This window comes from Sebastes umbrosus, chromosome 8 (assembly GCF_015220745.1).
Source record: "Sebastes umbrosus isolate fSebUmb1 chromosome 8, fSebUmb1.pri, whole genome shotgun sequence".
NCBI classification, from domain to species: domain Eukaryota; kingdom Metazoa; phylum Chordata; class Actinopteri; order Perciformes; family Sebastidae; genus Sebastes; species Sebastes umbrosus.
Genome location: NC_051276.1, coordinates 24,446,240 through 24,459,330, shown reverse-complemented (window position 1 = coordinate 24,459,330; position 13,091 = coordinate 24,446,240). Strand labels below are relative to the sequence as shown.

General features: G+C 40.1%; 1 protein-coding gene across 1 annotated transcript; it reads left to right on the top strand.

Annotated features, from left to right (window-relative positions):
- The first annotated feature begins 9,293 nt into the window (after positions 1–9,293).
- lrrtm4l2 (leucine rich repeat transmembrane neuronal 4 like 2) lies at positions 9,294–12,482 on the top strand. Its single transcript, XM_037776633.1, has 2 exons — positions 9,294–9,649; positions 10,012–12,482. Exons 1-2 carry the CDS (start codon positions 9,646–9,648, stop codon positions 11,616–11,618), a joined length of 1,611 nt encoding a protein of 536 aa, XP_037632561.1. The 5' UTR covers positions 9,294–9,645; the 3' UTR covers positions 11,619–12,482.
- The last annotated feature ends 609 nt before the right edge of the window (positions 12,483–13,091 follow it).

Here is a 13,091-nt window from a genome sequence, read left to right as displayed (position 1 = left end):
TGAAGCGGTTGCAGCTGTGTCAGAGTTATGCTTTTCAACATTGACATAATGAATATTACATTATATTACTTACAGTCATCAAACCAGTTAAAAACATTCCAGTTTTAACCCAAATCTGGATATCTCTATGCCAAAAGCGAAAAAGTTTTTATTAAGGGTATGAATAAGGATGTGAAGATATGTCCACCACTTAATACAGTTCAGGGAGGGAGGGTGCATTTTATGAACTCATCCAATAGGTCCCCACTTCACACACAAAAAAAGCGTACCCACACTAGAGGACTTCAAGACATAGAAATGTATCTCACACAGAAATGATTAAGACTAAATAAAATAAATAAAAACTTACCCCATTGTTGGTGACATTAAATTGGACCATATACACCACCTAGACTATTTGGACTATAACAATTACCTTTAACATAAAAATGCACATATCTGTGGTACATTTATGATTGAAACCCAGTTGGTTATAATTTGTAAGAATATACTGTAAAATTCTGATCTGTCGATCATGCGTGTGTCTCATTTCTCTTTATTCACAAGTCAAAGCACTGGTCATTTTGGTCTGTACATTGTCAAATCCATATGAAAAATGAACAGCCATTGATTCTAATGGGGGGAAACAGTTATCTGTTGTGGTAATCCCACTCTTAAAAATCACAGCACGTCGCTGTTGTGCAATCATCCTGTCCAATTCCCTGTGGTCTGTGCATCAATTCGTATTTGTGTTGGCGAACAAATCTGACATGACCCACTTTCACATTTCATCTGGCTTTTTTGGGTGGTATATGCGAGCAATGCAGAAATGCACGGATCAATAATTAAGTTTCACGGTATATTTATAGTCAGCGCTGAACATTAGAAGGAATATCACAACTTTAACTTATTTTTCAACTCTGCAAATGTAAAGGTTTTCTTGCTTTTTATCTGACTTACAGGCTGGAATTTGACTGCTTGTGTTTTACATTTGGCGACCCGCTGACTCCTTGATGATTGACTGTACTTCTTTATAATGTTTCCACAGGCGTCATCAAGGAAAAAATTAACCCCTCAAGAGACCAGAATGGCGCCCTCTCGACACGAAAAGCATGGAAACCCGAGCCATAAACAACAAAGGTGTAGTGCCACCAAATGCACTCACCTCACTTTGCAAATAACTCAGCAACCAAATTGCTTTCTATGAAAGTTTAATGACTGTCTGTGACTGACTGAGCCCTGAATAATAGAGCAAGGGAAGGACCTGCTTTTTTGCAGCATAATGAATCCCACAGAAACAGAGTGTAGAAATGTATAAATAGTAAAAATAATTAGGACAAAGAGAGATGTTGAAGCACTATTTACCCTGACCCTGACTCCTAAATCTGTAACTTTAATTACCCAGCAAATTACACATAGAAAATATCCAAGCAGCAGGTAAATATTTCTGAGACAGAGGGCTCGTCCCAAAGCATATGGCGCTTTATCCCCTGCTGCTTGACTCAAATGAGGTGTGGAAAAAAAAGAAAAATACTGACTACACTTACTTATTTTTCTCTTTTGATACACCAAGGGCTGTATATTGACTTTGCAATATATATATATATATATATATATATATATATATATATATATATATATATATATATATATATTTATATTTATATTTATATATATATATATATTTATATATACTTCTCATTATTACATAAATTCCTGTTTACACCTCTGTGTACATGTATTACTTCTCATCATGCATGTACATCCTACATCCTGTTTACAATCAGTTTTCCCATCTGAAATATTGTCTTCAACAAAGTAACACATTTACATTACTATTTTATATTTACTTATGTTTATATTTAATGCCTATAGTTTAACTGCACTATTTCATGCCTTAGATTATCATTTTGCTTTTACTTTTACTTGTGTGATTTCATCTGTTATATAAACATATTTTGAGCATTGTTGAAGGATCTGGAGACCAAAGATTTTCATTGCCAACGACTGCTTTGCTGGAATTGACAAATGACAAATAAAAAACCTTGAACACTCGAGGTATGAAGTGATTTCCTCAAAAGTTCTTAAAGTTGTGCCTCAGCTGGGCGATTCTTAGAGCGCTGAGAGAGGATTCAGTTTTCTGATGATTGAGAAGTTGTTCACATGAACTGGATTCATATTCTGTTTTATTTCAAGGAACTATTTTCTTAAGCATCCCATCTATTCAGACAAATCCACTTGCTGAAACACCAGCAGCAGCAGTGCTACAATAGTCAGGAATATAATGAGGAAAGGTGGCTGATAACACCATTAAAACGCTATATTAAACCAGCGCTCTTCAGTCTTTTCTCCAGCAACATTCAACAGACCTTTCTTAGGCAGTGTACCTTTTCAAATATCGCTCTCATGCATAAGAAAACACTTCTGCAAGGAAGCCTGCGAGGACCAGCCGTTGATGCATTATAGAGATGATGATAATGGGCTTCTGCATTTAAATCCTGCGTCAAACAACCACTTGGTAGCATTTTCCTGCATCACAAATGTAGAGGTGCTTCTTTTGCAACTCCGTTTATCTTATTTTTCATTTGTATAATTCTTTATACATAATGCATCATGGTATAGCACTTTACACATGAGACTAGTGTCCAGTGTTGTTGTACCCATAATGGTTCTTCTCCAATAGGGGAAAACTAAAAGACAAGTTAATGTTGCAGTAGGTAACATTTACATTATCATTTATTTAGAACCAATTAAGGCGAGACAGTACAGGAGAATAGGGTAAAAAAAAAAAGAAAATATCACCATCGAGCTTCCCCAGTTGACTTACATTAATAATTTTTTTTATTACAAGTTTTCTGAAAATGTATGTTTAAATATGTAAATGAGGCATTATCTTATCAAAGTTGTGCTAATTTGCATACATTTCCAAAACAGAAATGTGAACATCGGGTAAAGCCAAGTTAAAAATGCTGGTTTCATTTTGTTGACAAGTTAGAGTCAAAAGGTTTTTACTGAGGGAATTTTGGATATCTCTTATCGCTCCATAAATCAGAAAATACTGTCAGCCATTTCCACCATGTTTTTAGGACTAAAATGTTGTATAAATCAGGCTATGAATGATATATGAACAAACCCCTCTGTAAAAACCATCATAATATAGAGAATGAAACCAAGTTTGGTAAATGTTAAGTGCTATAAGTGGAGAATTCTGGCTCAGAGTCTGAGAAAAAAAATGTAGATTCCATACATTTTGCAAGACACACATGAATAGGGTGAACATCCATCTATTACCTGTAACAGCTTAACCTATTCTATTTGTGTATTGGATTGTTTGTAGGTCTTTGTTAATAGATCCTATGGATTTGAGTGTCTTAAACGCATCTTCTGTGATTGATTTGGGGCAGTGGTGGAGTGATGTTCGCCCCAATATGGCTGCCCAAGAGAGGGGCGTAACAACGCAAATATACAAAGTGCAGTAAAATAAACAGCCAAATGTCCATTTTGGATGTTTTCTATCCACTAGTCTGAAAGAAGACATGTTATTGAAGCAAAATAGCCCAAAATCTCAAAATTGATCAGTGCATGAAAAACATGTTTTTTGCCTGGGGGTGTCTCCCCAAATTGTAAAACATGATGACAGACAGAAGCCTCCAATACTATCTGTATTTAAACAGGACATTTTAAAAACTTAAATTCAGCCAGTGGAGGAAATGTCACGGTCCTGTCAATCATCTCTAGGCCTGGTGAGGGGAGGCCTGAAGGCTCCGTCCAATAACACTCCTACAGTTTACAGAGTACTTAGTAAGTCTGAAGGGCATACATCTACAGTTGGAAAAATGTAAACACACAGCAGTTAAACTAAACTTGTAAACACACAGAATCCCAGTCACTGAGTCCTTCCAATAAAATAATCATCAGCTTTGCAATTCCTAATTTACAAAGGACTTTATCTAACTAACAACAATGTGTATAGGCCTAATAATTATATTGGTAGGGTTATAAAATCTAAGGTGATGTTCAAAAACATAAAGTCATTCCTTCTATGAATCATAACATATCTGTTATTGTGGCAAGAGTGGTGGGGACAGTAAGTCAGAAGTAGACTAGCCGACAACACCACCTGGGGACTAGCAACCCAGGAAATACTAAACAAAACCTTAAATACCTTTCTGGTAAATGGATAAGACACACAGATTCGTTACTGATGAGGCAGAAGCGTTTGCAAAGGAAGTCAAATATTTTATTGGAATTAATCAAAGAAAGCACTTAATACAATGGGACTGGAGCTGTAGGGAAAGATTAAACAGATTAAAAATAACAAACTAATATGGGGCAATTAAAAATGGTTCTTTATTTTAACAATATCTAAAAAGGCCCAATATGAAATTTAAAATCTAATGTGACACACATACAAAAAGAATTAAACAACCAAACAATAACTGCAAACAGCGCAGTTGGTTAAAAGGCAAAATAACTCAAGCAAGCTAAGAAACAAAATGGTCAAAACCAATAGTCAAATCAACGAAGCAGTATAAACAAACTAGGGCAAAACAACAAGACAATTACTCAAACAAATCAAAAGTATTTTAAATGGGCAAATCAATGAGTATAAATGGGGCAAACACAACAGCAGTGTTCCTTTAGGTCAGCCTAAAATTAAACAAATATTAACAGTGCTGATAATGCTGCAACTTAATGTTACTCAATACTGAGCCACCCTACTCACCACCATGTGGCATCACAAAAAAATTGTTCAGCAGAAGCATTGGAACTATGAGCCAGGGTGAGGCAAGTGTCACGCAGTAAAAGATCTCACTAAACACATGATTTAAAAAACAAACTAAAGTTTAAAACAGTGATTTCACATACCTGCAGCAACACCAACACTACAACAGCATGCCAGGTAGAAGCAAGAGGACTCAACAGGCCCCAGGTGCCTCATATAACCTGGCCTGATTAGTAGGTTGGTGGAGGAGGAGTCAGGTAAGGGGCTGCGCTGCGTTCAAAACCTATACACACTATTAGGGGAACCAAAACTGCACCTTACCACATTATTATGGGGGAAATTTTACTTCATTAAAACTTCCCTCCTTCCCTAAAAAATGTGTCACACAGAAACCAGGATGGCGTTATCAGCACTAACCGCTGTATGAGCACAGTGCAGAACGGCAGCAATTAGCTAGCCAGTGGGCACGACAATGAGACTCACATGCACTAAAAGCACGACCGGCCCAGCTATGTAAACAACCCGGTCTCACGGGAAGGCTTAGAAAAACTACGACATTACGCAGACATTCCGCGTGTCATGAGTACGCATTTTAGCCTTTTTGTGTGGCATTTGTATGCCATGCAAATGTCCGCAGTTTAGGTTTAGGCAAGAAAACCACTTAGTTAGGGTAAAGGAAATCGTCATGGTTGGGCTTAAAATGAGTAAGTAAACTAAGTAATACATGTAGCCTATGGCAACAACGTAGCACAACTACAAAAAAACACATCACAAATGTCACTAAAAAACATGTGACAACGGTCACGTAACTTACAAAACAAAACACCGCTCAACAACGGTCTTGAACACTAATCTCCTAATTAAAAGTCTGATGTTCGTTGGATCCATCCACCTTCCAACCCGCTGATCAAGAGTGGAATTTCTCACTTTTTATACTACGTCACTAACTCTTACTGTAGCATTTATACGCAGATGCGTTTACATTTCAGTCAGTAGGCCTACAGGATACATGGTGAACAGATGACACACTGAAATCAAGAAAGGCATACAGTACTTATTGCACACTAAACACCTTGCGCATTATCGTGGCATTTTACGGTTTTTCATGCGAACGGTCTGGTAAACAACACACACAGAGGAAGAGCGACTTCATTCTCTCATCAGGTATTCTTCAGGTATTACTCCTTTATATCTTTACATAGCAAATAGTTGTTTGCTGCTATATTAATGCTCTGAATATGGTATAGAGCACCTTTAACTAAATAACTGGCACCTGGATGTTTATTTTTCTGTAACACTCTTTCATTTGATGATTGTAGTCAGAATGTTTTATGGCTTTTCCCACCTTGTTTATGTGCAAATAAAATTTTAATGAAGCACCTGAGTTTGAGTGACTGAGAGTCGTCGAGTGTTTGCATGAGCGACAGGCTGTTCTGAACACCCTCCACAAACTATCAGTCTGGGTTCTTAGGCACTCAGTTCAATTCAGTGCAACTTGTCTTATAGTAGTAACACATAAAAGAAAACAACATTTAAAAGAAAACAGTCAAAACAGTTGTCAATTACCAGAAAAAAATGAGCCACAAGCTGCAACAGACCCTCAATCTCTTGTTTTCCTGCTCTGTACTCGTGGCAACAACAGTCATGGAATGGCAGATTTACCGTCAAGCTCACAAGTTGCACTGATTTACTGAGATACGTGCACCATGAGATATTCACTGGGAAAAGGTTTTTGTGGATAACTGTAACGTGATCCACCCATCTAAAGACAAAGGCCAGCCACTGACTTTTATCAAGAGATTAGCTTCCAGATTAGGTACGTCAAATATCCTGAAAGGCCGTTTTATAGCGGGTGATAATCTGCTGTTTGCAGATGGGTGACATGTGCTGACACCTTTTGGTCTGACAAATAACTGCTGGGAAATGCATCTCAGTGAGAAGGGTAAAAGGTCGGTGAAAGATGACTGAGCGGATGAATAAATCTATCTATATCTATCTATAATAAATACATATATCCATCTGTCTGTATATTACATTGATAGCAGTGACAATAATCTGTATATACAGTACAGTGTGTGTAGTGCATATGCACAGCATTTATATACACATGCATTCAAAACTGTAACTGTATAAAGGTCTACATTAACATCCAGCCCAGTCGATTGATTCATGTACATAGAAACAAATTTCTCTTTTTTTATGTGATGGTCAGCACGAAATCATTTTGTATGTACGTCATTTTGAACCAGGAAGTATAAAGAGCGGCAAACGCCAATCTAAGGAGGAGGTCTGGGTAGATGGGTGGGTTCATGTCTCATGTGAAACCACAAGTCAAAGTTTATTTATTTGTCACATAAGTTCTGTACCTATGTAATGCCACTTCCGTATTTATTTAAACCTATACCGCGATCTTTTCCTAAACCAAACTAAGTGGTTTTGTTGCCTAAGCCTAACCAAGTCAATCTATTCCTAGACCTAACTAAATAATTTTATTTTGAAAAGACTGGGGCGGAAATTGACACGTGCATCACATGTTGCTGGACATTCATAGGAAAACAAAAAATACGTTGTTGAAAGTCCTGCTGAGCATTACGAGAAAAAAAAAAGGCAAATTTGTGTCCATGTACACGAATCAAATAGATTAAATGTCATAACTATTTCACGAACTGCCGTGAGACTGTGTTGCAACATCATTTAAGACTCACATTTTGATCCCTCTGAACGGGTTTGAAACAGGTTAGTTATGCAACATATCAAAGTGTGAATGTGACGTGTTATCCACTACTGCTGTAATTGACAAGCAGAAGATAGTTGTCACCTATCTGAGGACGATTACATTATCACATTTCAAGATGTGGCTGGTGTGCACACGTAGTCATTTTCTACATTTTCATGCACAAGATAAGATCCGGCCCGTAAGTCAGTGCAGCACATCATCTCTCAAAGTGTTCTCCTGCCTAAAAGCAGCCTCACTTTGCAGCATCATTGTCACCGAGCAGCACGTTTTATTTTTCCCACACTTCTTCAGGTGCACATTTCTTGAGTGACATGTGAGGCAGCGCAGCCTTTGAAGAGCCAATTCTGTTGAGAAATGTGCTACTATGAGTCTGGGAGGTATTATCTTAACAGAATGGCTCAGATTTTCACCCATCTTCAACCCCCTGCTGTGGCGTTCATGGAGCAGATTTCATAAATACATTTCTTTTTAAACCCAATCCACAGGCATCAGAGGAAATCCTGTTTGACCAAGAATATTTAACCACACTCCCAGCCAGATATGAATTCATTAGCTCGTTTTCTTTCAACACACAAGTGATCTGGGTGCTGATTTCTCTCTTATCTATGCTGAAGTCCTGGAGATTCATGTATCTTAAAACATTTCTTTTTGCGTGCACAAGGGGTTGCTGTTACCACACAGTACATCTCAGACTCTCCAAGGCCGTGCAGTCAAGAATGGTGTTTTCCACACTGTTGTGTCCAATGTGATGAACGTCTGTGCAAAGCAGCATGAAAAAAGTGTGAAGAAATTGTATGAAATGACCACAGAATTGCAGATTTCCCCACCTCCTCCTACATAAAGCATGTTTTCCTCCTCCCCCGTGCTGTCTGCTGACTGTCCACTTTAGTACAGTAAGGACCATTCATTTGAATAGCAACAATCCCACTGTTGCCTGGCATCCCCAGACACCAGGATGTGTTATCTGTTTATCTACTTACACTTCCCTCTGCTGCCTGCGGGTGTGGACGGATGCTGAGCATCAACATCACACTTGTCATTATTGTGATTTTTTTCTTTTTTTTTTTTTTTAACAAGCAGCTGATGGGGGACCAAAGAAATCCTGCAACTTCCTGTTATTTCCTGTCATGTTTTTTTTTTAATCAATGAAAGTATGAATGAAGGGAATTTGGATCATGCAATCCTTTTCAGAATCAGACTTAGAATCAGAATCGTGTTTATTGCCAGGTGTAACAGGTATTCACTAGGAATTTGCTTTGGTTTTGTTGGTGCAAGTAAACAGTATAATAACAAAAGAATAGATAAAAACGTTAGAATAAAATAAGAAAAAAAATAATTTCTACCAATAAACAATATACAACATTTTTATTTAATTAATTTAAATTATTCTATTTTTATTTATTTATTTCTATTTTGAAATATTTGGTCCTTATCATGCAGCAGTATTACATCTTTATGCTGTGGATCCTCATGGCACCCCACATTTCAGCAAGCTTTGGATAAATTGAAAAAATAAAATAAGAATTAAAGAATTAAATCAAAGAGCTACTATGAAAATATACACCACATTTCAAACCATCATTTTTTTATGTATTTTTTTTATAAATTCATGGATCCCCCCACTGAGCAAGATAAATATAGCTTAACCTACATTACAGCATTCATATTTTATTTATTATTTTTTTACCTAAAACGCGACAAAAACATATGGAAGAAAAAAAAAATGAATTAAATAACAGCTGAATAGACATGGTTGGCATACAATATATAGTATATTTATTATAGGCTTATGTGTGTGCTTAAGGACGCCCACGCCTCTGAGAGGAGAGAGAGAGACAGAGAGAGAGAGAGAGAGAGAGAGAGAGAGATGGAGAGAGAGAGACTGCATGGAGTGGAGGTAACAGTCTATTGGCGCTCAAATGGGTTATTGCGCACACAGCAGGCTGAACTATAGCTCCAACGACTCCAACTAGGACCCGAGAAGTGTGAGGGCGTCCGGATCAGATGAGATCAGGGGAGGGGGGGCTCGAAACCGCTGCGGAAAAAAACTTGCATGTATTTGATTTTCCTCCTCTAATTGAAGATATTAAGTGATGCTCGGTGTGTGGATCGACTCTGAGGCTGCATGAGCTGCGATTTTCTCACCCAGAGAGCAGTTTAATGTGCTCCTTATTTCCCAGGATTACTCCTTCCCTCAGTAGCGATGGGTAAGTCTTCACAGTTTCTCTCTCTCTCTCCTAGTATAGCCAAGACTGCACCTATGATCAGTTGATTTTTCAGATTTAATAGTTCCTAAACTGAATTTATTGCATCTAAAGAGTCTTTATTTATCTCCTCCACTTGTGTGTGAATATTCACCATAAAAGTAGCTACCACCAGACTCTTATTAATTCTTCATGAAGCAGGTCTGGGTGTCTCAGACATCAGACTTCAAGCTGCTCCTCACTCCATGATCTCCTGTTTGAAGAATGAATGACTCACCTTTTTTTTCCTATTTGAGCAAACACAATTTCTCTATAAAGCGAGCCATGCCTTTGATTGCCTGTGCCCCCCACTCTACCCCCAACAGGTTCTGTGATGTTGGACTGGAGGTTATCATGTCTTCTTCTGCAGGCAGCCGCCTTGCTGCTGCTCAGCGAGGGGGAGAGGATGTGCCCCGCGAGTTGTCGCTGCGAAGGCAAGATTGTTTACTGCGAGTCTGGCATCTTCCAAGGCATCCCAGAAAACATCACGGCGGGATGCCAGGGTCTGTCTCTGCGCTATAACAGCCTGCTGGTTCTGTTGCCGTACCAGTTCGCTCACCTCAATCAGCTTATCTGGCTTTATTTGGACCACAACGCCATCCGAGATATGGACGCTTTAGCCTTCCATGGCGTGCGCAGGCTCAAGGAACTCATCCTCAGCTCCAACAAAATCACTCATCTGCACAACAACACGTTCAGCGCCATACCCAACTTGCGGAATCTGGACCTATCCTACAATCAGCTGCAGTCTCTGCAGCCGGGGCATTTTTATGGTCTGCGCAAGCTACAGAATCTCCACCTTCGATCTAACGGCCTGAAGCAGATCCTCATCCGTACGTTTCTGGAGTGCCGCAGCCTGGAGTTTTTGGACTTGGGTTACAATCGCTTGCGGAGCCTCACTCGCACGACCTTCTTAGGGTTGTACAAGTTGAAAGAACTCCACTTAGAGCACAATCAGTTTTCCAGGATTAATTTCTTCATTTTCCCGCGCCTCACCAACCTCCAGGCGCTTTATTTGCAATGGAACCGCATACGCTCCATCAGTCAAGGCGTGCCGTGGACCTGGCACAAGCTACAGAAGTTGGACGTGTCGGGGAACGAGATCCAAATCTTGGACCCGGCGGTTTTCCAGTGCATGCCGAACTTACAAACGCTCAACCTCGAGTCCAACAAGCTCAGCGGCGTGCCTGTGGAAGCCGTGGCGGCGTGGACCTCGCTGACCACCGTCAGCCTGGCCGGTAACGCCTGGGACTGCAGCCCCAGCATCTGCCCTCTCATGGGGTGGCTCCGAAACTTCAAAGACTCCAAAGACATCAGCATGATATGCAGCAGTCCCAAATCCGTACAGGGCGAGCGAGTCGTGGATGTGGTGAAGAATCACTCGACGTGTGCGGACGCGTCAAATGTTTTCTCAACCACCGTTCTTGTTGCTCTGACTTCCACCCAAGTTGTGAACATCACAGCTCACCTTGACCTCACAACAGACCCTGGTACCGAGTCGCCCGTACAGAGGTTAACCTCTTCACCTGTCCGTCCAAGTGGGACAGACAGAAAGACAACAGAGTCCACAAACGTGAGCTCACCCATCTCCCCTGAGCCCCCTGCATCATTCATCCCAGAGCTACAGTTTGAACATATGGCTTTCCATAAAATCATTGCAGGCAGCGTAGCCCTGTTCCTGTCAGTGGCATTGATCCTCCTGGTTATTTATGTCTCGTGGAGGCGCTACCCCAACACCATGAGGCAGCTGCAGCAGCACTCAGTCAACCACAAGCGCAGGAAAAAGGCCCGCAAGCAGGAGCAGGACCTTAACTCTCAGCTGCAAGAGTACTACCTGAGCTACCACTCGAACTCGGAGACGATGGACACGTTGGTGAATGAGACGAGGCCGTGCACGTGCACCATATCAGGCTCCATCGAGTGCGAGGTCTGAGCTGCCAGCTCCACCTTTGCGAGACTAAAAAGTGCGAAGCAGAGGTAAATGGGTTTTTTTCCACAAGATTAAGTGCTTTTATCTCTAATGCGAGATGATAGATTCTGCAGCACTGAAGGAAATACTTGGGGGCATAGTACAATATCATTATGTGCACAGAAGAAGAAGACTGGAACGGAGAGATATATTTGGATCTAATTACCACCCTGACTGACGGGAGAACAGTGGCGGGGTCAGCCAGGTTAGCTGTGTACGATCTAACGTAACGCCTGGGCCTCTGCTACAGTAGAAGTCAGCCCTGCAGAGAGACTGACCTTATTCTTAGTCAAACTATGAGGCCATAGAACCAACAAAGCCACTTTTTACTTGCTAGTTTTGATTTTTATTACGTAGCTTGTAAAGCATTTAGGACATATGTGTGCATCTTTGAGTGGATGTGTGTGTGAGCGAATGTGGTGAGGAGATGATCTGATAGTCTCCTGGTTTACTGGTTGGAAGAGTTACAGTGTTGCACCTTATTCTCATAAGATACTGGCCCAGTTCCAATCCAGTCCCTACACCCTCCCACTCAGACTGTGACAGACTGAACTCCGTTTGTAGCTCACAGCTCAATGAAGCATCCTTCTTTAAGGTGCAGGGTATAAATACAGCGGCCACTTCAGGATGAACTTCCCTCTCTCCGGCAAGGAAACTATGAATAAATATAAGAATCAGAAATACTTTATTGATTGAAATAGTTATGTTTTAGTCCGAATATATATAATAATAATGCTGAAAAACAGGATCTATCATTAAGTGTGTAAAATGCAAGAATAGTAGCCTATAAATAAATACAAACGTTAGTTTAAATGTACTGTATAAACAAATGCAGTGTTAACGCCGGAGTAAACCAGATTATTGCACAGCTGAGTTATTGCACTAAATTATTGTGCTGTTGAGTCAGTATTGCACAGTTGAAGATATAATAAATTATGGGGTTGTAGCTGCTGATAGGGGTATAAATAATAAATACATATTGTATATACTGTATATGTATACATTTACAACAATTTACAATCTAATGAACATGTCTACCGTTTTCTAGACTAGACAAGAGTATATTTGATTCGAAAAACAATCTATTTACTTTAAGTTGATAACGTCGCACGGAACTTATATTGGAGCGTGTTCCATGGCGAACACAAAATGACTTTGCACGTTATGAATAAGGGCAGCTGGTTAAGTCGGCATCGAAGCAGGCTAGCTGTTGGAGGGTTTTATAACCCACTTCCACTCCCTGCTAATTTGTTTGGGATGGCACTTAATATGGCGGACCCTCCAGGTGCAAACGGAGTGGGAGACGGTAGGGAGAGGGTGTAGAGGGTGTCTTGGAATCGGGCCAAAGTTTGTCCAGTTAAACTGCTCTGCGTTTGGCATAGTGGTGCAGCAACTACTAGTAGCACTACTACAAAAAGTGTGGGGGGGAACAATCGT